The sequence below is a fragment of the Miscanthus floridulus genome, chromosome 16, assembly GCF_019320115.1.
Source record: "Miscanthus floridulus cultivar M001 chromosome 16, ASM1932011v1, whole genome shotgun sequence".
Taxonomy (NCBI): Eukaryota; Viridiplantae; Streptophyta; class Magnoliopsida; order Poales; family Poaceae; genus Miscanthus; species Miscanthus floridulus.
In genome coordinates, this window is record NC_089595.1 from 8,582,604 (window position 1) to 8,602,855 (window position 20,252).

Below are 20,252 nucleotides of genomic sequence, written 5' to 3' on the forward strand. Positions count from 1 at the left end.
ATCGGATCTGCAACAGCCTCAACAGCTCACGCGCACTTCACGCGCATGCCGCGCCCTTGCATGCGCGCTCGCCACGCCAGAGACTCGCTCACCACGCTCTCGCGTGCCCGGTCCTCGCGCTGCCTGCATGTCCGCTAGGCGTGCTCGCCCGTTCTCAGTGTACAGCACGGCCAAAGGCCCCGGATGTAATCCTATATATGTATACTATAAATGATCAATGAAAGCTGTCCAGTTGTGCAATCTTATTCTACATCGGCCATGGCAGTCGAGCGTGCAGGTGCCTCAGCTGCTGGGGAGCCTGCTGTTCCTGGTCGTCGGCAAGTCCGGGATGTACGTACGGACGCTGCGGGAGCGGAGGACGCGACGGAGCACGAGGGACCTAAGGAACTTGAGCTGCTCCGATAGCGGGAGCACCAGCGGGCCCAGGGTGGTGATGTTCGTCTTGAGCGCGTCCCCGGCGACGGCCATGAGCTCACGCGTCCGCGACACGCCGACGCGGCATGTGCCATCCTCGTGCTGGTACACGCAGCCGTAGCACTCGTCCGCGGCGCCTTTGTGGGTGCGCACCGTGTGCAGCAGCCGGTACTTGGGGCGCCCGGTGTCGGCGCGGCGGTTGGACAGTAGCGCGGCGGCGCCACCCATGCGGAAGATGCAGTTGGACAGCAGCATGGAGCGGTTGTTGCCGAAGTACCAGTTGAGCGTGATGTTCTCGGTGCTCACCACGATGGCGTAGCACCCCGGGGTTCGCCTGCAGCATCTCAATCCGCTAATTAGTTGATGGGTACACACGTACGGAACTGCTGGTGGCTGCAGTTGACGATGATCATGCGTGGGGCCTACCGTCAGTGACTAGGATGAGGGAAGTAGTTGGGGCCAATATCGTCCATACGAAAATACTTGAACTTCCCTATTTGGCACCATACGAAAATACTTGAACTTCCCTATTTGGCACCATACGAAAATACTTGAACTTCCCTATTTGGCACCATACGAAAATACTTGAACTTCCATATTTGGCACCATGGGTTTCTGCTGCAAACAAGGGTATTTATGTCTTTTTGCCGGTCACTTGACACCGTTACTGCCCTAAATGGACGGCAGTGCCATTTACGAAAGGAAATTTCAACTTGTTGCCAGATAAGAAAGTTCAAATTTTCGAGTGCCAAATACGAAACACTGGTTTGTTTCAGTGCCAAATAAATAATTCTCTCATAAAATAATGAAGTGAGTAACATTTCAAATGAAAATTTATTCCAAGGAAAACATATTCAAACTATCTCACATAAATGTGACAATTAGCCACTCTGGAACATAGGGGAGAGAACCTTTAGGAGCAGATAACTGAGTACAATATACCGATGCACCATCTCAACAAACTACTACCTAAGGTTAAAGCTTGAAATTCCCCCGTGACTGCATTGGTTTAGAGTTTGCAGAAACCAAAGGGTAACAGACCACCTCATATATCTACATGTCTAAACCTATATAAAGGTCAATCTTCATCTGGTGTTTCCTCATCGTCATCATTGTTGCCATATCTCCAGCCATCTTCAATGTTGTTGCCTCCGTCTTCTTCGGTCTCTTCACTATCATCTTGGTACGTACCTTTACCTGGCCACTGGTTCCTGACACCACCGATGTCAGAAGGCATCGCTCTCGAGATCTTGGCATTGTAGGCTTTGGATGAGTGGACCTTATGCTTGCTCCTTTTGGGGTTTGGTGCAATCTCACCAACCTCAGCATAGTTATACTGGTAGGTCTGTTCATTCGTAGCATGCTGACCAGCAGAAGCACCGACCTTACCATTTTCCTCTTGACCGTGTTCAGGGTGCCGAGTTTTTAGATGAAGGTTCAATTTGTAACTGTGAATGTATGCTTTGTCACAACCTTCATAGGGGCAGACATATGGGCGATCAGCATAGCTTGTGGTTGCTGGAGTCGAAGGCTTCTGGGCGACACGCGGTTTTTCTGCTGCTGGCGCTGGCGCATGTTGCACTGCAATAGGAGTTCCAATCTGCACCATGGCTCAATAGACAGAATAAATTACACAAGGGAAAAGTATACAGAGTTTGTATTGACAAGTGTGATATATTTATAATGTAACATTATGGAACTTTATAATGCAATGATATATCCTTCACCTGATATAAAAACCAGATGTAAATGAACGAATTGTGTATCAACAAGGAGGCTCAATAGGCTGACAGCAAAGAACTATATGATAAGCACAACATATAATACAAGGGCAAACTGAACAGCTGCACAGAGCCATACTGCAATCTGGCATGCCAGCACTACGGTCTACAAAATATTTAGTTAAGAGAATCTTTTATCATTTTTTTACATATTTCACATGTGGATCTAGGACTCAGGATGTAATTTAGTTATCGTATAAAAGAACAGTAATATTGAAGCGAACAATCAACCACAAGGGTAAATGCATCTTGAATGATGATTACAGAAGTTTAAGCACAATAGCAGCATACCTTTTCATGTGACTTGACATGTGCTGCTAGTTTGAAGTCACTTGTAAATCTTTTGCCACATGCAGGGAAAGGGCATATGTGATAATTCTCCAATGCATGTGTTTTCAGGTGTGACCGTAAGTTAAAATCCAATGAGAAGGCCTGAAATTCAAAACATTTGTTTGTTTGAAAATGTAAATGCACTATAGCCAAAGACACACGACTCTAAGAAAAGATACCCATTCACATTAAAAGAAAGGAACTGCCAAGGACCAGTTGGCTAGAATGTTTGGGGTCAGGCCACCATCCTATTGTCCCCCAAATGGCCTTTGAACAAGGCTGGGCTAGGCCTGCTACCGACACCCAGAAAAGAAAAAGGCTGGGCTAAAGGCCCTACTTTTTGAAGGAAAAAAATTACTTCAAACAAGTCATTCATGGAGTCATGGATGTGCACGTTGGAAGTTTTTCATTGTATCAAGCCCAAATTTAGCCACAAGTTTGGGAACACAGCAACTGAGTACTTGAGTATACAAAACATACAATGGGGCTGGATGCATCTACTGAAATCAGATTAGAGATTAGGTTGAACTAAAAACATCAAAGGAACATCTTGAATTACAGAGAATTAAAATACCATATGACAGTTCACCATTCGATACAACATTTGCTATGCATGGTCCAGCTTAGCATTTCATGCTTCCCATAGTTGGGCTCGGTGCAGATATACTGCTTCTCGTTGTGCACATGAGCATGCTTGCGGAGCGCGCTGACATCAACAAAGGTCTTGCCGCAGTTGTCGTAGCTGCAGAGGAAGAGGATCTCTGTGGTAGGTTCAGGCTTGGGGGCTTCCACATCTAGCACTCTGGGGTTCTCCTTGGAGTTTCTGTACCTATCCTCTGCACACAGGTAAGGAAAGGGGTTGTAACTGTAATCACCGGCTAGCTAGCTGTGGAGTACCACAAATCTGCACTTAGCTACTGCTCAAGACAAATGAACAATCAGCGTCATCAATGGACATCTAGACCTGGACTCTTGTCACAGATTCAAGAACCCATGTATATCTTAGTATCTTACAATACAACCTCAGTGAAGGGGGAGGAAACCAACCGTCTGTTTGGTTGTGGGATCAGTGGGTTGGAGTGGCTCCAACCCACGTTTTGGGGACGGCTCCAACCCTTGTTTTGTTTGGTTGCGAGAATGGGTTCGATTCGTCTTCTGTTTGGTTGGAGGACTGAGATGGGGTCGGATCCATCCCATTTTCTGTTTGGTTGGATGGATTCAAACAGAACCTGCATATGGTCACCTTTGCACTGAAATGGTGAGGTTACCCTCCTCAATTTATGCAACACATAGCAATATTTGTGCTCAACACATAGCAATATTTCATATGCTTGCACCATGCATCAAAGATCAGCACACAAAATAATATAACAGGCACATATAAAAGTCTTGGCCATATTACAAATAAAAGTCTTAGGCCATATCCATAGGCACATTACACACTAATATCAAGTCTGATGCTTGCACGATGCATCAAGTTCAAGCCTTACACAATATATAGCAAGTTCAAGGCTTCCACATAGCAAGACACAAGCTTACTTAGACCACAAATATAAAGTTCTATATGGTACTAACAAAAGAACCATCCCATGACTACAACTTATCCTTACTGCCCAGGGTAGTTGTCAGCAATGTGCTTTGCAACCCAATTGAATTTATGTTCAAAAGGCAAGGAGTTGAAAGCTCTAGCTATGTGAGGATGTTGGACCAAGTAGGAATGGTAGAAGGATAAGTGAGTCGAATTGAAACTACCACTCATAGCCATCAAGTTGTCATACAAATCATCCGGCACATCATTGTCAGGTTTCCCCGCTTCCTTTATCGCCTTGGCTAACTTGGTACTTCCCCATTTAATTGCAGCAACCAATGGATCTTGGTCAGTCATGGCCCTCTTCTTGCCCTTGTCCCTCTTCTTAGGATTGGTGGCCTTGGTAGCCGATGAAGTTGCCGCATTGTTGTCTTCATTTGCATTCCTATCACTCTGTACCTCCATCCTCTGTACCTCATTGTCCCAGACATCTGTACTGTCTTCCTGTGTACCTAGAGGCACACCCGAGTCCTTTGCAAACTTGCCTGTAGCCATAGTACTTCCAAATATTGTGTGCATCTCCTCAAAGTGTTGAATAGGCTTGTTTAGAAAATCAGCATCAGACTTGTGATCCTACAATATATGTACAATTTTAGCAACTACTATTATGTGACAACTAATAATTCAGCAACTATTATTAGATTATTATATGTGAGAACTAAAAATTCAGCAAATACCTTAATATGATTGTTGTAGTGCTCATCATCAAGAGTTATAGTGAAGGTATCTTCATCCCAACCAGCAGCACTCAAACCACGAAGGTCACATATTTTACGAAACTTCTTTTGCCATGTCTTAAGGTGATTCTTAACCTGCTCACCACTGCGCACAATGCCAAATTTCTCTTGAAGAGCCTTTGCACACCCATTGTAGTGAACCATCTTGAAGGTGGATGAAGTCTTGGTGCCATTAACCACTAAATTGGCAAGGTATTCGAGCATGTAGGCTGACCAAGTTGAAGTCCAAGTAGCATGTCCACCAGTCCCTGCACTACCCTCTGCTTCCATTCCCCTACAAAATAAACAATGCAATATATGTCCTCAAATAATAATGTCAACAAAGTAGCAAACAAAGTAGCAAACAACGTGGCAATCAAATATCTGTAGAAATATGTCCTCAAATACAATTTCAGCCCTCAAATACAATTATTACATTGTCCAAGAAAAAAAATACAACACATATTACATTGACCGATACTAGTTTCCATGGCTTTGACGATCTGCCCACATTTGGGCAGCCAGGCCTTCCCTAAAAGCTAGCATAATGGCATTCTCACTTGCTATCCCAGCATATGTGGTGTGCTGGGTGTCCTCATCGTTGTCACTTGGTATATTAAATTCATCACTCCCATCTTCAATCACCCAATTATGAATGATGCAGCAAGCAACAACAATATCAACTTGAGTTTCATAAGGAAAAAAAGGAGAGGCATCATCAAGTACTTTGAATCTCCTTTTTAGTGCTCCAAATGCTTGCTCTACTATGATTCTCAATGAGCAGTGCCTACGGTTGAACAATTCCTTCTCATTTTGCACCGGATTCCTCCCCCATTCATTCAAGTGGTATCGTACACCCCGAAAAGGGGGTAAAAATCCTGGTTTGGCTCCATATCCAGCATCAACTAGGTAATATTTACCTAACATATGATGCATAGTTAGGTTACATCTCAATGATCCATTAATTTTGATGAACAAATTTATGGACAAGACATAGGTTCTTGTATTACCTTGTGGCACACGAAGGCCACCCTCACGTGTTAAAGCATCACGTAAAACTAGTGCGTCATGTGCTGTCCCCTCCCATCCGGCCAACACATAGGTGAACTTTTGGTCAAAATCTACGGCTGTCAGTACATTTTGAGTACAATGCTTATATCTACCACGAAAAGCATGCTGCATTTCCTTTGGAATAGTGGCTCTTATATGTGTACCATCAAGTGCTCCTATACAATCCTACGTGATGTTCAAAGAAGTCAAGATTAGGTCAATTAGGTTTGGCAAAAAATAAACTTAGAATATGACATAAGGTTGAGCTTCACACCTTAAAGTATGGATACCACCTTGGGTCTCCTTCAATTTTAGCTGGAGTGTCCAATGAAGGGGGCCTAATATAATCATCTCGTAGCTCACCAATAGCATGAAGTACTTTGTTAAAATAACGACTGACCGTTTCTCCGGATCTACCAAAATTGGTTGCAATTACTCTATTCCTAACATTGTGCCCCACAGTATGCAAAAACATTGCCACTTGCTCCTCAACACACATATGAACGGTATCTTCAAGTAAACCACGATCTCTAAACAACTTACAAAACCTAAAGAAACGTGCTTTGTTCATTCTCAGCATGTTTACACAAGTTGTGTCATCCTTCCAGATTTTGTCATTGAGGTATTCCATTCTCTTCCTATCCCTTTCATATATTGGTGCATAAGTAATCCCTTCCCTTCTTGCAACTCGTTTTCTTTTCCTAGACCGAACAACAATTGCCATGACACACAACAACCAATGTGCAGCAGCAGCAAAAACAAATGCCTTGAGCCTGTTATTCATCTACATACAGCAGCACAATCAAGCACAGCAGCACAATCAATATAGATCAGGTAGGTAAAAAGCAAATATTCAGAAGCAGACCCCATCCAATTCCATATAAGAGGTAACATGGTCTTAAAATTCATGTAGTTTGATTCAAAGTTACTTACAATTTAAGTCTGAGCACAATATACTACTGAAAGACCATCCATAGTTTGTTTCTATTCATAGGAAAATGGTGCTCCTAACCTCTCGGCATTTCATCAATCGCATCAATGAAGTCGCTATGAAATCGCTATGAAAAAGTAACAACAGAACAAGACTAAACCAGTACTCACCTGCAGGGGGGAGATTTAGTAGGAACAAACAGTTAGTACCTCTGACCCACTTGAAGAGCGAGCACTTGCCGCCAGAGGACGCGAGATCCTGCGGGATACTGGGAAACCAAGCGCAACCAAGAACAATGCAGCGCGCGCAATTTATTAGCTCGGGTGAATTCCAGTCAGAAGAAGCGGAAATTCTCTCCTTCTCTGTAAGAGAGAGAGGGAGAAGGAGAGGAGCCAAGAACGCACCATTGCTTGACCCATCGAGCGGCGGGGGGAGGCGGGCGGCGAAGCGCCTGCCGCTGCGAGTGCTGCGGCGGGTAGTAGTACTTGTGGCCCCCCGATCCGGCGGCCGCCGCCAGGTACTCCATCGCCTCCCCCCTCCCTTCTTGCCTGTGGCGTGGAAGGAATCCTCGCTAGGGTTTCGTGTGTGTCTCGCTCTCTAGCCGGCTGCGGCGACTGGGGCTCTCGGTCGGTTCGGGTTGGTCGGTCGGTCGGTCGGAGCTCACCTTTGCTGGCGTCGCGGGTTTAACGGCGGCCGGAGAATGCCCTCTTCTTTGCTTTTCTTCCCTCTCTCACGACTCCCCTAGTGATGTTGCGCGAATCTCAAAGAAATTCAACGGCAGGCCTTCAGGCTCTGAATTATATTCCCTCTTTGACGTTGATGTACAAATGCTGAATGTCACTCCTTACATAATACTTTCTGACCATTAGTTTCTTCTAGAATACAACATTAACATTTTTCAAATATAAGATATTACGCAAGTATTCTGAATACAAATCTACACTCCCTCATTTTCCAAATTATAAATCGTTTTGACTTTTCTAGCTACATAGTTTTTACTATGTATCTAGACATAATATATGTAGATACATACAATAACCTATGTATCTAGAAAAGCCAAAACAATATATAATTTGAAACGGAGGGAACATGTGTCTCCAAAATAAACCATGCAATAGTTATTGATGTTGTATAATTTTTAATTAAGGTTTGGCTAAGTCTTATCTTGAATGATTTTTTTTTATAGATTGGAGTATCAATCTATGGAATTTGTGACTGGCTGGTGTCTGCCAACATCCCTTCTAACTAGACGAAAGAAAACTCCCGGCCTTTCCTCTAGGGTTTTCAAAAGAGAGTATCTTACAACCATTTCCCTAACTTAGGGCTCCTTTGGAACGCAGGAATTTCACAGGATTTCCACATGAATCAGTTCATGTTCACATGAAAAACACAGGAAATAGGAAAATTTCTTTTGTTCCAAAAGGGACCTTAATATCGATATAAGAGATGAGTGACTCGGGGCTAGATTGACTAGTGTCCTCTGACTCTAAGCTCTTAAATTCAATAATTCGAAACTCTCTTAGGCACCTGTTTGTTTCGCTGAATTTTTGCTTATGTTGATTTGTTGTGAGAGGAAAACATTGTTCGTTCGCTGAAAAATACTGCTGAAGTAGTGCTGCAGAATAGGACATCATCTGTAACAACCTTATTTGGATCACAAGATGGGTTGAGGTAGTTTATCTTAATTCCATAAAATACTTCAATGAAATAACCATATCGTTCATTCAACTATCATTGGATGCTCAATTTATTTCTTGAACTACCAATCTCTTAACACGATTCTCGCACCAAACCGAGGCCAGAGAGCGTGGCCACGTCGCGAGCCCTTCCTGGCCGTCGGATCTGGCGCGTGGATGGCCCAGATCGGACGAGCCCCGGTGAAAGGTCCTGATATGGCTAGAGCCGACCGATGGAGAGCCGAGGACCTTCGCAGAAGAGAAAGCTGACGAAGGATCAAGGGACCTTCGGAGTGTCGACCCAACAAGACGGCCGACACAGCCCTCGCCTGAAGCAGGCGAAAGCCCAGCAAGACGACGGACATAGCCTTCACTTGAAGCAGGCGAAGGCCTGGCAAGACGACCAACAACAAGATGGCCAACACAGCATTCACCTAAAGTAAGCACAGGCCCAGCAAGATGGCTGACACAACTTTTGCCTAAAGAAGACACAGGCCCGGTAAGATGGCCGACGCAGCCTTCGCCTATAAAAGGCGCAGGCCCGACAAGACGGCCGACACCGCCTTTGCCTGGGATAGGCGCAAGACGGCTGACACAGCCTTCGCCTATAAAAGGCGCAGGCCCGACAAGACGGCCGACGCCGCCTTTGCCGTATGTACGGAAACCGGGTCGAAGGAAGTCTTGGAACACTTTGTAGAGGGGATGGAGAAAAATAGGACAACACTAGTGGCAGGACAGCAACGACACCAGGCAAATGGACCCGATGGACGGGGAGGTTCAGTACGATTTCAAATACACCGGTAGCCCCAGGGGCATTCTTATACTTATGAGGAGTTGTAATCATACTTTATAAAAGAGACCCCTATTTAAGGGTGTGTTTGGACCAGCTCCTAAAGTTGAGTCATCGTTGTTTTGTTTGGTGGACTAAAAAATACTAAAAGAGGCCTTTTAGTCCCTTTTAGTCAGGGTGTTTGGTTCCAAAGTGACTAAAATGTGAGGCAGCCTGACTAAAAGGTGAGGTTTAGTCCCATTTAGTAACATTTGAGTAACTAATTGGCTAAAGCCCATTTAGTCCCATTTAGTCAATGTTTGGGTAAAAAGTGACTAAATGGGACTAGATTTAGGAGGTGGGGAGTGAACCGAACACCCCCTAAGAGAGTGCTTTTAAAGTATAGGAGACCAAATAAGTGCACCAGCACAATATAAAAATAACGAAATGACTTAGGAAAGGTAAATATGCAAATTGACTCTTTTTTCTCTTAAACAATCATTGTAGTTTCAATTTCTGAAGTTTGTCTTGATTTTTTTTTAAATAATGAGTCAATTTTTGGGGAAAATCGTCCATAGATATCCCAATAACTAGTTAATTTCACTTGTGTACAACATCATGACATTAAGAAGAATAATGATCTAGCCTTTTTATAGACCGCTTCAAACACGAAATATTTCATCACCTACTCTGAATCAATTCATTAAGAATAATCTATATACTATTAAGACCTTGGTGTAGCTACTTTTGTGTACTCCGGATGAATATTGGCAAATTGTGTCCTTAGATCCGTACACTAACTATTTTATCGTTATTTTGGCCATTGTACTATATATCGTTAGGGAATTATATCAATTAGGTCCGGACCCCATAATTAAAATCCTAAATCCACCACTGTGCTAAGGAGCTGCTGGAATGGGAGGACCCCATGAAAGGCGGGTAGAGCCCCACGCACAACAAAGGCGCGGCTTCTTTCATCGCATCCACCAGGGTGCCAACCTCGGCATCACAAGCTGGCTCGACCCATTTTCTTCCTGGGCTTAGGTGTTTCCACTGGATCCGTTCGTGTGATTTGCCAGAAAAATAAGTAGAATGTAGTTGTTCATTGCTAATCTGCACGCCTGCATGGATGGGTAATGCATCAAATAAAATGATGAGGTGAGTAACGTTTCAAATGAAAATTTATGCGGAAAACAGATTCCAACCATCTAACATAGATGTAGCAAATTAGCCACTATGGAACATAGGGAAGTCAATATTTAGGATCAGATAACAGAGTACAATATATCGATGCAACCATCTCAACCAATTACTACCGATGGTTACTGCATTGATTTAGAGCTGTGCAGAAACTAAAACAGAGCAAACCACCCACATCTATCTACATGTCCAAACCTAAATAAAGGTCAATCTTCATTCGGCGTTTCCTCATCATCAGCGTTGTTGCAATATCTCCGGCCATCTTCAATGTTGTGTCTTCATTATCATCTTGGTACGTAACATTACCTGGCCACTGGTTCCTGACACCACTGATGTCAGAAGGCACCGCTCTCGAGATCTTGGCATTGTAGGCTTTGGATGAGTGGACCTTATGCCCAGGATTCGTCTTGCTCCTTTTGGGGTTTCGTGCAATCTCACCAGCATATACTGGTAGGTCTGTTCATTCGCAGCATGCTGACCAGCAGAAGCACTGACCTTACCATTTCCCTGGACCGTGTTCAGGGTGCTGAGTTTTTTGGAAAGAAGGTTCAATTTGTAATTGTGAATGTATACTTCATAGGGACAGGTGAACCTGGTGGCAAAATGCTAGAACACGAGTTCCACACGAATTCAAGAGGGGTTCGATTCCGTGGTCATGCTGATCGCCTCGTCTAGTCGTCTTTGTGGAAGGAGAGGAACCGGAGGTTGTTCCATAGGGAAGCAATCTCCGCGCAGCAGCTGTTGCTCTCGATCTTGGACGAGGGAAGCTCTTCGCCGCTGCTGGTTTCCGGGCACTGTTGCCACTGCTCGCAACACCTGGATAGGATCGTTGTGTTAGTAGTTCATTCGCGCAAACCTCTTACGTAATCACAACCTCTTGTGCTCGGCGCAACGTATGCGGTGCTGGGACTGGCCGTTTGATGACGGCGACTCGCCACCTCTCGTTCGGTCAGCCGCTTTTGAGCCTGTTCGCTGGTAGGTTTCTGTGCTGATAAGTCTGGCTAGTGCTAGTTTGCTGTGAGAGAAAAACACTGTTGGCTGGCTGATAAGCCATGGCTGAAACCAATAAGCGAACAAGCTGTTTATATCAAACTCTATTTTCTCTTTAATGAAACACGTGCTAAGCAGGTGAGGATCTGAAAGATCTTTACCCCCAGCTTTTCTCATTCGCCAAAAAAAACAAAATGTTCAATCATATACTTTAGAGATCAAGATGTTGACAAAATGTTCAGCCTGCCCCTTTCTCAACTAGCTGCAACTCAGTTGGCAGAAACTCAGGGACTCATGCATGAAAAGCTAGGGGATGAAAATACTAATGATATCTGGAACTATACTGGGGTATCTTCAAAATACAGCAGCAAGAAAGTCTACAGTGTGTTAATTGGACATACTGAAGCCTCTCCACTGTTCTCTTGGCTTTGGGCTTCTAGTAATTTGGGTAAACACAAATTCTTCTTTTGGTTACTTCTTACAGATTGAACACAAGAAATCTTTTTGAGAAGGAAGAATATGGAAGTTGAGGACTATAATTGTGTTTTATGCAATGAAGGACATGAAGAAACGAGCTTTCATCTTCTCTCTGAGTGTGCCTTCGGTAAGTCTTGCTGGAATTCCATCCCAATTGACTGGAATCTGAACCTACAACCTTTGGATATGGTAATAGAAGCCAGGTCAGCTTTTGGGAGTCCCATTTTTAGAGAGATCTTCATCACTGCTTGCTGGACCATTTGGATGACCAGAAATGGAGTCATTTTTTACAATGGACAGATCAACATTAACATATGGAAAAGACAGCTCAAAAATGAACTTGGCCTTGTGTGCCTCAAGGCCAAGCCAGCAAGTCAGAACACTCTCAATTCTTAGAGAGAGAATTATTTGTAATGCAACTTCTTTTGTTTTTTGCCTAGATGCCTTGTAACTGTGGTTTTTCTTTCGCTCTGTACCCTTTGTACTTAATATTCTTTCATTTAATTGAAAAAGAAAAAAATATAGGTAGGGAATTCCCCTGCTTCGGTCAAAAAAAAAAACAAGTGCTAAGTGCGTCCTCGAGAAAAAAAAAAAGGGACAGACACATATGGGTGATCACCGGTCAGCACAGCTTGTTGTTGCTGGAGTCAAGGCTTTGGTGCTACATGCGGTTTTCCTGCTGGTGGCACATGTTGTACTGCAACTGAAATTCCAGTCTGCACCATGATCCAATAGACAGAATCAATTACACATGGGAAGAGTATGTAAAGGTCGTATTAATAACTACAAAATTTACAATAACACGCTATGGAACTTTTGAAGAATGACTATTTAGTTGGTTTAGTTATATTAAATCAATATGACATGAATCTGACCAGTTAGAGCTGCTGCAATTTATTGCAACCTGAGATTTTTTTTTACCTGTGCAATTGTAACATACAATAATCAGTTAAACATGCAGAAAAATCACAAAATCTTTCCAAAAGACCATGGGACACGTTAAAAGAGTAAGCAAAATTCATATTAGCAAGCGTGAATTTACAAAGTAACACGAACTTACAAAGATAATAATTTAGTCAGTTTTAGCTATATTAGACATTGGTGTGAGATTAACCTGACAAACTAGATGTACTACGACTTATTGCAACTGGAGTTTTCCTCTGTGTATAACTGCTATATGAAGTTAATCAGTTATGGCTGAATAGTACAAAAAATCTCTCCAAGACCCTGAATGTTAGGGAGAAAGCTGCTCTGTAGTACTATGTTCACTCACAGATAACATAATGACCAGAGTTTTGAGATACCCTTCACCTGATATAAAAAAAATAAATACATAGGAAGGACTTGTTTATTGATGTAACGTTCATCCTTAGATGTCTTTATAATTCCACAATTGACATAGAATGAAAGAAGGCATCTACACATACACTCATAGGCTGATAACAAAGAAATATAGCATAAGCACAACTCACAATAGAAGGACATAAAACGAGCAGCAGCACATAATCTTACTAGTTAGGAGTGCTGCATTTTATTGCAACCTGATTTTTTTTACTTGCGCAACTGTAATACAGTTAATCAGTTAAACTTGTAGAAAAAGTCACAAATCTTTCCAAAGACCATGGGTGTATGCAAACTTTGTATTAACACATTGAAAGAGTAAGCAATTCATATTAGCAAGTGAATTTACAAAGTAACGTGAACTTAAAAAGATAATTATTCAGTCAGTTTTAGCTGTGTTACAAAATAGTATGAGATTAACCTGACAAACTAGATGTATTGCAACTGGAGTTTTCCTCTGTATAACTGCTATATGCAGTTAATCAGTTATACTTGCTGAATAGTCCAAAAAAAATCTCTCCACGGACCTGGATGTCAGGGACAAAGCTGTTTCTATAGTCCTATGTTCACCCACAGAAAATAACCAGAGTTTTGAAATACCCTTCACCTGATATAAAAAATAAATGCATAGGAAGAATTGTTTGTCGATGTAACCTTCATCCTTAGATCTTTATAATTCCATAAGTACCATAGAACGAAAGAAGGCATCTACAAGGAGGCTCATAGGCTGATAACAAAGAATCATACGCATAGCATAAGCACAACATACAATAGACGAACAAAAAATGAGCAGCAGCACTGAGCAATACTGCAATACAGCTTGGCATGCTAGCACCAGTGTAGAAAATAGTTGGTTAAGAGAATCTTTTACTGACCATTTTTACTGACTTAGGATGTAACTTAGATATAAAATGTAAACATTGCAAACAAGCAACCACAAGGGCAAGTGCACCTGAATGATGGGTACAAAGTTTAAGCACAATAGCAGTATACCTTTTCATGTGACTTGACATGGGCTCCACCTTTCACCGGTACTAGAGGGGGCTTCCCATGCAAATATTTGGGGCTACAACTCCACATTAGATCACTGCAAAGGATCCATGTGCAACCTCTCATAGACTGGATTGGGCACAGGCTACCCAAATGGAAAGGAAGATGGCTGATCAGAGCGGGACGCCTCACTCTTGTAACCTCTGTCCTCTCCTCCATGCCAACCTACCACCTGACAGTGTTTCCTCTCGCCGCTTGGGCTAAGAAGAAGATCGACAAAATCAGGAGATCTTTCTTGTGGAAGGGGGAGGAGAATGCAAACGGCGGACACTGCCTAGTTAACTGGCAGACAGTTACCAGACCAAAAGACCTTGGCGGTTTAGGCGTCCCTGACCTGGAGAGATTTGGGCGAGCTCTCCGGCTGCGATGGCTTTGGCAAGAATGGGTGGACGATTCCAAGCCTTGGAGCGGCTCGGAGCTCCCATGTTCTGATGATGACCGCCTCCTCTTCAACTCCTCAATCATTATATCTTTGGGAGACGGTGCAAAGACAAAGTTTTGGCACCACAGTTGACTCGATGGACAGGCTCCTAAGTATCTAGCCCCGAACTTGTTCCGGCTAGTCTCAAGGACAAACCAAACGGTGCAAAAAGAGCTACGGAACAACAATTGGATGCATAAGCTAGGGAGGAAAATCAACTCGGCTACCCACATAGAGGAGTTTGTATCCCTCTGGATACGAATACAGGATGTGCACCTACAGCAGGGCGTCCAGGACACCATCACCTGGCGTTGGACCAATGATGGGAATTTCTCCACCTGCTCGGCATACAGAATCCAATTCAGAGGTTCGCTACCCCCTTCCGTAAGGACTTGATTTGGAAAGCGCATGTGGAGAACAGATGCAAGATCTTCGCTTGGATCTTAGTGCAAGATAAAATTCTAACGGCTCATAACCTACAAAAGAGAGGGTGGCCGCACCAACAACAATGTGTCCTGTGCAACGGTCCCTTAGAAACAAGCCTCCACTTATGCCTTTGTTGCCCTTTTGCCAAGGCGGTTTGGGGTCAAATCCTATCGTGGGAAAAGTTCACTCAACTGCAACAGCGCCTCCAGGTACACCCCACCCACATCAAGTCATGGTGGGAAGACGCGGCAGCGAAAGTGCCAAGATCTGAGCGTAGGCGGCTGAACGGGGTAGTTATCTACACCTTCTGAAATATATGGAAGGAGAGAAATAGGAGAATTTTTTACAACTTGATAGAAACGGTGCCGCAAGTAGCCGCAAGGATAAAGGAAGACATACACCAAAGGAAGAGAGCTCTTGAGTACGTTTAGCTCACATGTGTATGGGGGGAAGGGGGGATGAAACCTTAATCTCGTTTGTCCTTGCTTGTACATAAACTTTCTTTCCCTATCTTAATTGAAAGGCAGAGCTCCTGCCATTGCGTTCAAAAAAAACTTGACATGGGCTCTTAGTTTGGAGGCAATTGTAAATCTTTTAATAATGATGAAATTCATAGTGGTCGTACTCATATTTCAACAAGTATGGTTCTTCTATAGCATGACTTCTTTTTCAGTACTGAGTCGATGTTACATGCTTGGTTAGCGATGTTGGGGTTCAAGGTGACTAAAGAGGCAAAGTGTTATGGATTGTCTACGGTAGATGGATTAGCAGAGAGACCCCGGATAGCCGCCCTTTTCCTCGGGGACTATATTAGGGTTTCTTCTTGCTTGACTCTAATTGATACATGACGGTCCTTTTTATAGAGACAACTTACTTGACCCCGAAGGAATATCCTAATCGAATCAATCTAACTCATCCCTTTTCTAACAAACCAAACAATCTAATCTAATCTGACGCGTAATGTTCACGAGCTACAGTACCACGTGGCCCCTGGGCCGGCTCCACTTGCCATAACACAAAGACTGGAACGACACTGGACATTCAATGTGAAAGCTCACAAGCTACTGGCTGTCCTTTAAATTACGTAGAATAAGATGAATCTCAACTCAGGATGGATCACTTGTAGCAAAGAAAAGAAAGGAAGAAAACAAAAACAAACCAACCATGCCATTTCAGTAGTTATGGATAACATGAGTAGTATACATGGACATGTGATATGAGTTTTGCGTTTCAGTAGCCGAGTACGGCATCAGTATATGTTTTGCTCCACACTCGAGTTTAACACTTGATGTTGGTTGAGTGAAATGGTGGCTGTATGACATAATCGTACAGTAATTTGTTTTGGCATTCAGCTAGTGTGCTCCATATTCTCTGCTTGACAAGTTCCCTTAATGAGAAAAAGTATGAAACGTATTATTTAGTAAGAAAATAAAGAAAATCTCATTTTGTCTGCATAATCAGTTAAAGCACACTGGTTTAACCTAAAACAGAAAGGTACCCTAGTTCACTTATTGCATAGCCCATACATTCGTGAACCTAAAACCAGGGTTCAGATAAAGTAAACCACAACCCCGAAATTTCAGGAATTTCAGAATTATACATTTACTAATTAATGAGCTCGGCTATTCCTACTCAGATGGTTCAATTGGAATGAACACAGACTACCAGGAAACTGAATTGCCTTGAGGGCTGTAAACCACCAAGGAAATAGCTTTATTATGGTGGGAAACTGCCAAGAATAGAGGGCAAAGGAAATAGATTTCCTTGGCTGCCAAGGAAAATAGGGCCACATCTAGTTTGCCATACGGACAAGGAAATGTTGTAACCACCAAGTAAACAAGTTTTCTTGGGGGCTGCCGGGCTGGTAACCGCCAAAGTAATAGCTGTTTCCTTAATCCTGGAGCTGACTGGTAGTCCACACATTTTCTGTCCTCAGATAAAACCAGAAATAACAAAATCACATAAACATTAACATTTTCCGTCATCAGATAGATGTATTAAAATAGACATTAGCACCCAGAGAGCTTTCAGATTCAAGAATCATTTTCTTTTTTGATCTAAGGTATATGTATCTATCAAAAACTCGAGAGCTTTCAGATTAATATCAACCCCAAAGAGTTCATGGGAGGCAGTGCTAGCTCAAAGCAAAGCAGCATCTGGAGTTGATAAAACCATAATGTAGACAACATCTACCTAGTAAATTACATACATGTGTGCACATGAACACATCATACCACCCCCAACCAATCGATTCTGTTAAAAGGTCTGCTAACCAGGTCCATGAAATTTGCACAAAACCAACACATAACAACAGGATAAAAGATGAACAAAAATCAATCCACCTCTATCACCAGACTATTTGAGCTACAGAAGAGAAGTAAATAGGGCCACATCTACTTTGTCATACGGAGAAAGAAAAGTTACAACCGCCAAGTAATTAACTTTTCTTGGGGGCTCGTAAACCTCCAAGGTAATGGCTATTTTCTAAATCCTAGAGCATTGTTACTCATTAATGAGCTCGGCTACTCCAACTCACATGCTTCAATTGGAATGGACGCACTACCAGGAAAACGAATTACCTTGAGGGCTGTAAAACACCAAGGCAACCACCAAAACTGCTAAGGAAATAGCTAATGGCAGGAAACCGTCGAGCAAAGTCCGCCAAGAATAGGCAAGGGAAATACATTTCCTTGGTGGTTTTAGCCCCCCAAGGATCATTTCCTAGGCTGCCAAGGAAAACTCGTCACACGGACAAGGAAATGTTCTAACCACCAAATAAATAACTTTTCGTGTCGGGCGATAACCGCCAAAGCTCATGTTCGTAGACTACAGATTCAGCATATAGTGGTAAACAAACATTGCATTAAAATTTGGAAACACATAAAACAAGCACATGTGTCATGAATAAGATTACCGGTGTCAATTTGCAACTGAAACGATCTGAGCATGAACAAAAGGAACACTAGGAATAAGGATGCACAAATTGGGAGTTGCACAATGATGTGGCACTTTAATTGCTAGTACAGTTCTAGTCATGACTACACAATCTGTCAAACTAAACCATGGAATCCCAAAAACAAAAGGACCTATACAGAATACAGTGTGGCTCTTGGAATGAACCTATACAGAATATTAAAACCAGAAATAACAAAATCACATAGACCTTAACATGCTTTCCATCCTCGGTTCATTAAAACAAGCATTCGCACCTACACCTGACTAACAAGTAATTTCCTAAAGATGAAGAATCATCTTCTCCTTCGATTTAAACTAGAAGCATCTATCAGAAATTTGGGAGTTTTCATATTCACTTCAACAACCGCCGAAACCCCAAAATTTCGTGGGAGACAGTGTTAGATCAAAGCGAAGCTGCATTTGGAAGTCAACAGAACCGTAATACTCCTACAAAAAGGCTAGCTAGATGACATACATGTGTGCACATGAACACATCATACCACGGCCGAATGATCGATTCTGTTAAAAGGACTGCTAACCGGATCCACGAAATTTGCCTAACAGCAGGGTGAACGACGAACAAAAACCAATCCACCCCTACCACGAGATTATTTGAGCTACAGAAGAGGATTTTGGTTGCATACCTTCCGTCACAGAGTGAAAAAAAAGAAGCACGTTGTCGACCTGCCCCTTCGCCGTCGCACATAGTTGATCTTCCCTTCGTCAAGTCACCTTTGGTGCAGCTCCTACACAGACTCCAGCAATCCTCCCTTCCCCGAACGCCATCATCGATCTCCTCACTTCTTCTGTTGCCAAGATCTGAGAAGCTCACCGCGTGAGAGGAAACTCAGGAGGAGGAGAACCTTGCTACACGAGAACACCGTTGACCGTCTGTGGACGGAGAGACCAGAGGCGGCGAGGGGCGACGGTAGGCGGCGGCGAGGGAGGAGAGGAAAGTCGTGGTTTTCTGGGCCGGAGCCCTGAGAGAATACGCCGTGGGCTTTACAGTTTACAGCCCAAGGCTGGACTCCTCGTGACACCATTTCCAAACGTCAAACATTTTGCTTTGTTCTTTTTATTATTATACGAACCATTTGCGATGTAGTAATAGTTTTTTTAGGAGTTCAAAAAAAAATAGTTTTTTTAGGGGGGGAGAAAAAAGATAAAATTTATTATTCATCATGTGTTTTGTTTATTACAAATGTGCTTGCCTCATTAAAAAAACCCTCCCTCCCCCTACGAGGGGAAAAAAAGAGTACAGCACATTTTCTTATTACACACATGATGATTTTCCGTCTACCGTGTTTGGCCTGCATGGCCGATGATGGAGCTGACGGCGACGCCGGCGTGTATGCCGACGGCGAGCTTGTAGCAGTTGCTGACGCGGCGGCGCGTCTCGTGCATCTCCCTCTCCATGCAGCTGCTGTTGCAGAGGACGTGGAAGACGGAGCTGCTGTCGTAGGCGGCCACGAGGTGGTTTGCGGCCTGTACTGCCAGCACGGCCTCCTCCCACAGGCCCGTCGCCCTCATCGCCTCCTCAGCACGATGCCCGGTAGGCAAGCGAGCGAGGGCCTCGAACTCCGACGCGCGTTGCTTGAGCGCGGCACACTCGACCTTGCAGGAGCGCAGACAGAGCGCGCCGTCGACGAGGAGCAGCACCATCACCACGTCGACGCCCATGATCTGGAGAATGGAAGCAACGACACCCAACACGTTCTCCCACACAGCCATGACCACTCCTTTGGCTTTGTTGTAGTCTAGCTGCGCTACCTCGATCCGATGATCCGTCGTCGTCGTCCTGAATTGAAGCAGAGATCACAAGGAGAGAAAAGCTAGGGTAAGGTCGATGCATGCAAGAAAGAAGAAGGCATCACATAGCTTAATTAGCTAGCTCTGAACAAAAACAAACGCACAGACCAAACTATATGGAGCTGTTGTTGGCTGTGTTGTTACTACACAATGCTCGATCGAGTTCGTGTTTCCGGTTGTCTAGTAGTACGTACACAGTGCGTATATATTTATAGGACATGCATCGGCAATCTGCAGCACCTATAGCCGGCGGTCGCACCACTGAGAGATCTCAAGGGAACTCAGTGCATCTCAATAGAACTCAAGGGAACACACGGGTCATGAGCTA

General features: G+C 43.6%; 4 protein-coding genes and 1 long non-coding RNA gene across 5 annotated transcripts; all 5 read right to left on the reverse strand.

Annotated features, from left to right (window-relative positions):
* Positions 1–282: 282 nt before the first annotated feature.
* Positions 283–827, reverse strand: LOC136510229 (3-ketoacyl-CoA synthase 20-like). The gene is made up of 2 exons (XM_066504758.1): positions 790–827; positions 283–748 (listed from the first exon to the last, which is right to left on the reverse strand). The coding sequence occupies exons 1-2, from the start codon at positions 825–827 to the stop codon at positions 283–285; spliced, it is 504 nt and encodes a 167-aa protein (XP_066360855.1).
* A 651-nt stretch (positions 828–1,478) lies between these two features.
* On the reverse strand, positions 1,479–7,440 carry LOC136513409 (zinc finger transcription factor YY1-like). Its single transcript, XM_066507418.1, has 5 exons — positions 7,215–7,440; positions 7,020–7,078; positions 3,128–3,361; positions 2,487–2,668; positions 1,479–2,014 (listed from the first exon to the last, which is right to left on the reverse strand). The coding sequence occupies exons 1-5, from the start codon at positions 7,334–7,336 to the stop codon at positions 1,493–1,495; spliced, it is 1,119 nt and encodes a 372-aa protein (XP_066363515.1). The 5' UTR covers positions 7,337–7,440; the 3' UTR covers positions 1,479–1,492.
* On the reverse strand, positions 4,118–5,120 carry LOC136513408 (uncharacterized). The gene is made up of 2 exons (XM_066507417.1): positions 4,791–5,120; positions 4,118–4,686 (listed from the first exon to the last, which is right to left on the reverse strand). Exons 1-2 carry the CDS (start codon positions 5,118–5,120, stop codon positions 4,132–4,134), a joined length of 885 nt encoding a protein of 294 aa, XP_066363514.1. The 3' UTR covers positions 4,118–4,131.
* On the reverse strand, positions 5,310–6,865 carry LOC136513407 (protein ALP1-like). Its single transcript, XM_066507416.1, has 3 exons — positions 6,154–6,865; positions 5,840–6,065; positions 5,310–5,749 (listed from the first exon to the last, which is right to left on the reverse strand). The coding sequence occupies exons 1-3, from the start codon at positions 6,661–6,663 to the stop codon at positions 5,310–5,312; spliced, it is 1,176 nt and encodes a 391-aa protein (XP_066363513.1). The 5' UTR covers positions 6,664–6,865.
* Positions 7,441–12,297: 4,857 nt separating the features above from the next.
* LOC136513444 (uncharacterized) lies at positions 12,298–19,079 on the reverse strand. Its single transcript, XR_010773367.1, has 2 exons — positions 18,760–19,079; positions 12,298–12,638 (listed from the first exon to the last, which is right to left on the reverse strand). It is a non-coding gene; the product is annotated as an uncharacterized lncRNA (long non-coding RNA).
* Between the last annotated feature and the right edge of the window lie 1,173 nt (positions 19,080–20,252).

Bases quoted from the DNA above. Each gene is read 5' to 3' on its own strand.
- LOC136510229 (XM_066504758.1), bottom strand. From the start codon at position 827: ATGATCATCGTCAACTGCAGCCACCAGCAGTTCCGTAC. The intron at 749-789 runs GTGTGTACCCAT...GAGATGCTGCAG, and splicing joins AGCCACCAGCAGTTCCGTAC to GCGAACCCCGGGGTGCTACG.
- LOC136513408 (XM_066507417.1), bottom strand. From the start codon at position 5,120: ATGGAAGCAGAGGGTAGTGCAGGGACTGGTGGACATGCTACTTGGACT. The intron at 4,687-4,790 runs GTATTTGCTGAA...CATATATTGTAG, and splicing joins ACTACAACAATCATATTAAG to GATCACAAGTCTGATGCTGA.
- LOC136513407 (XM_066507416.1), bottom strand. From the start codon at position 6,663: ATGAATAACAGGCTCAAGGCATTTGTTTTTGCTGCTGCTGCACATTGG. The intron at 6,066-6,153 runs GTGTGAAGCTCA...AACATCACGTAG, and splicing joins GGTGGTATCCATACTTTAAG to GATTGTATAGGAGCACTTGA. The intron at 5,750-5,839 runs GTAATACAAGAA...ATCATATGTTAG, and splicing joins TGGCCTTCGTGTGCCACAAG to GTAAATATTACCTAGTTGAT.
- LOC136513409 (XM_066507418.1), bottom strand. From the start codon at position 7,336: ATGGAGTACCTGGCGGCGGCCGCCGGATCGGGGGGCCACAAGTACTAC. The intron at 3,362-7,019 runs GTACTAACTGTT...ACCTGTGTGCAG, and splicing joins GCTCTTCAAGTGGGTCAGAG to AGGATAGGTACAGAAACTCC. The intron at 2,015-2,486 runs GTATGCTGCTAT...GCCATGGTGCAG, and splicing joins ATGTCAAGTCACATGAAAAG to ATTGGAACTCCTATTGCAGT.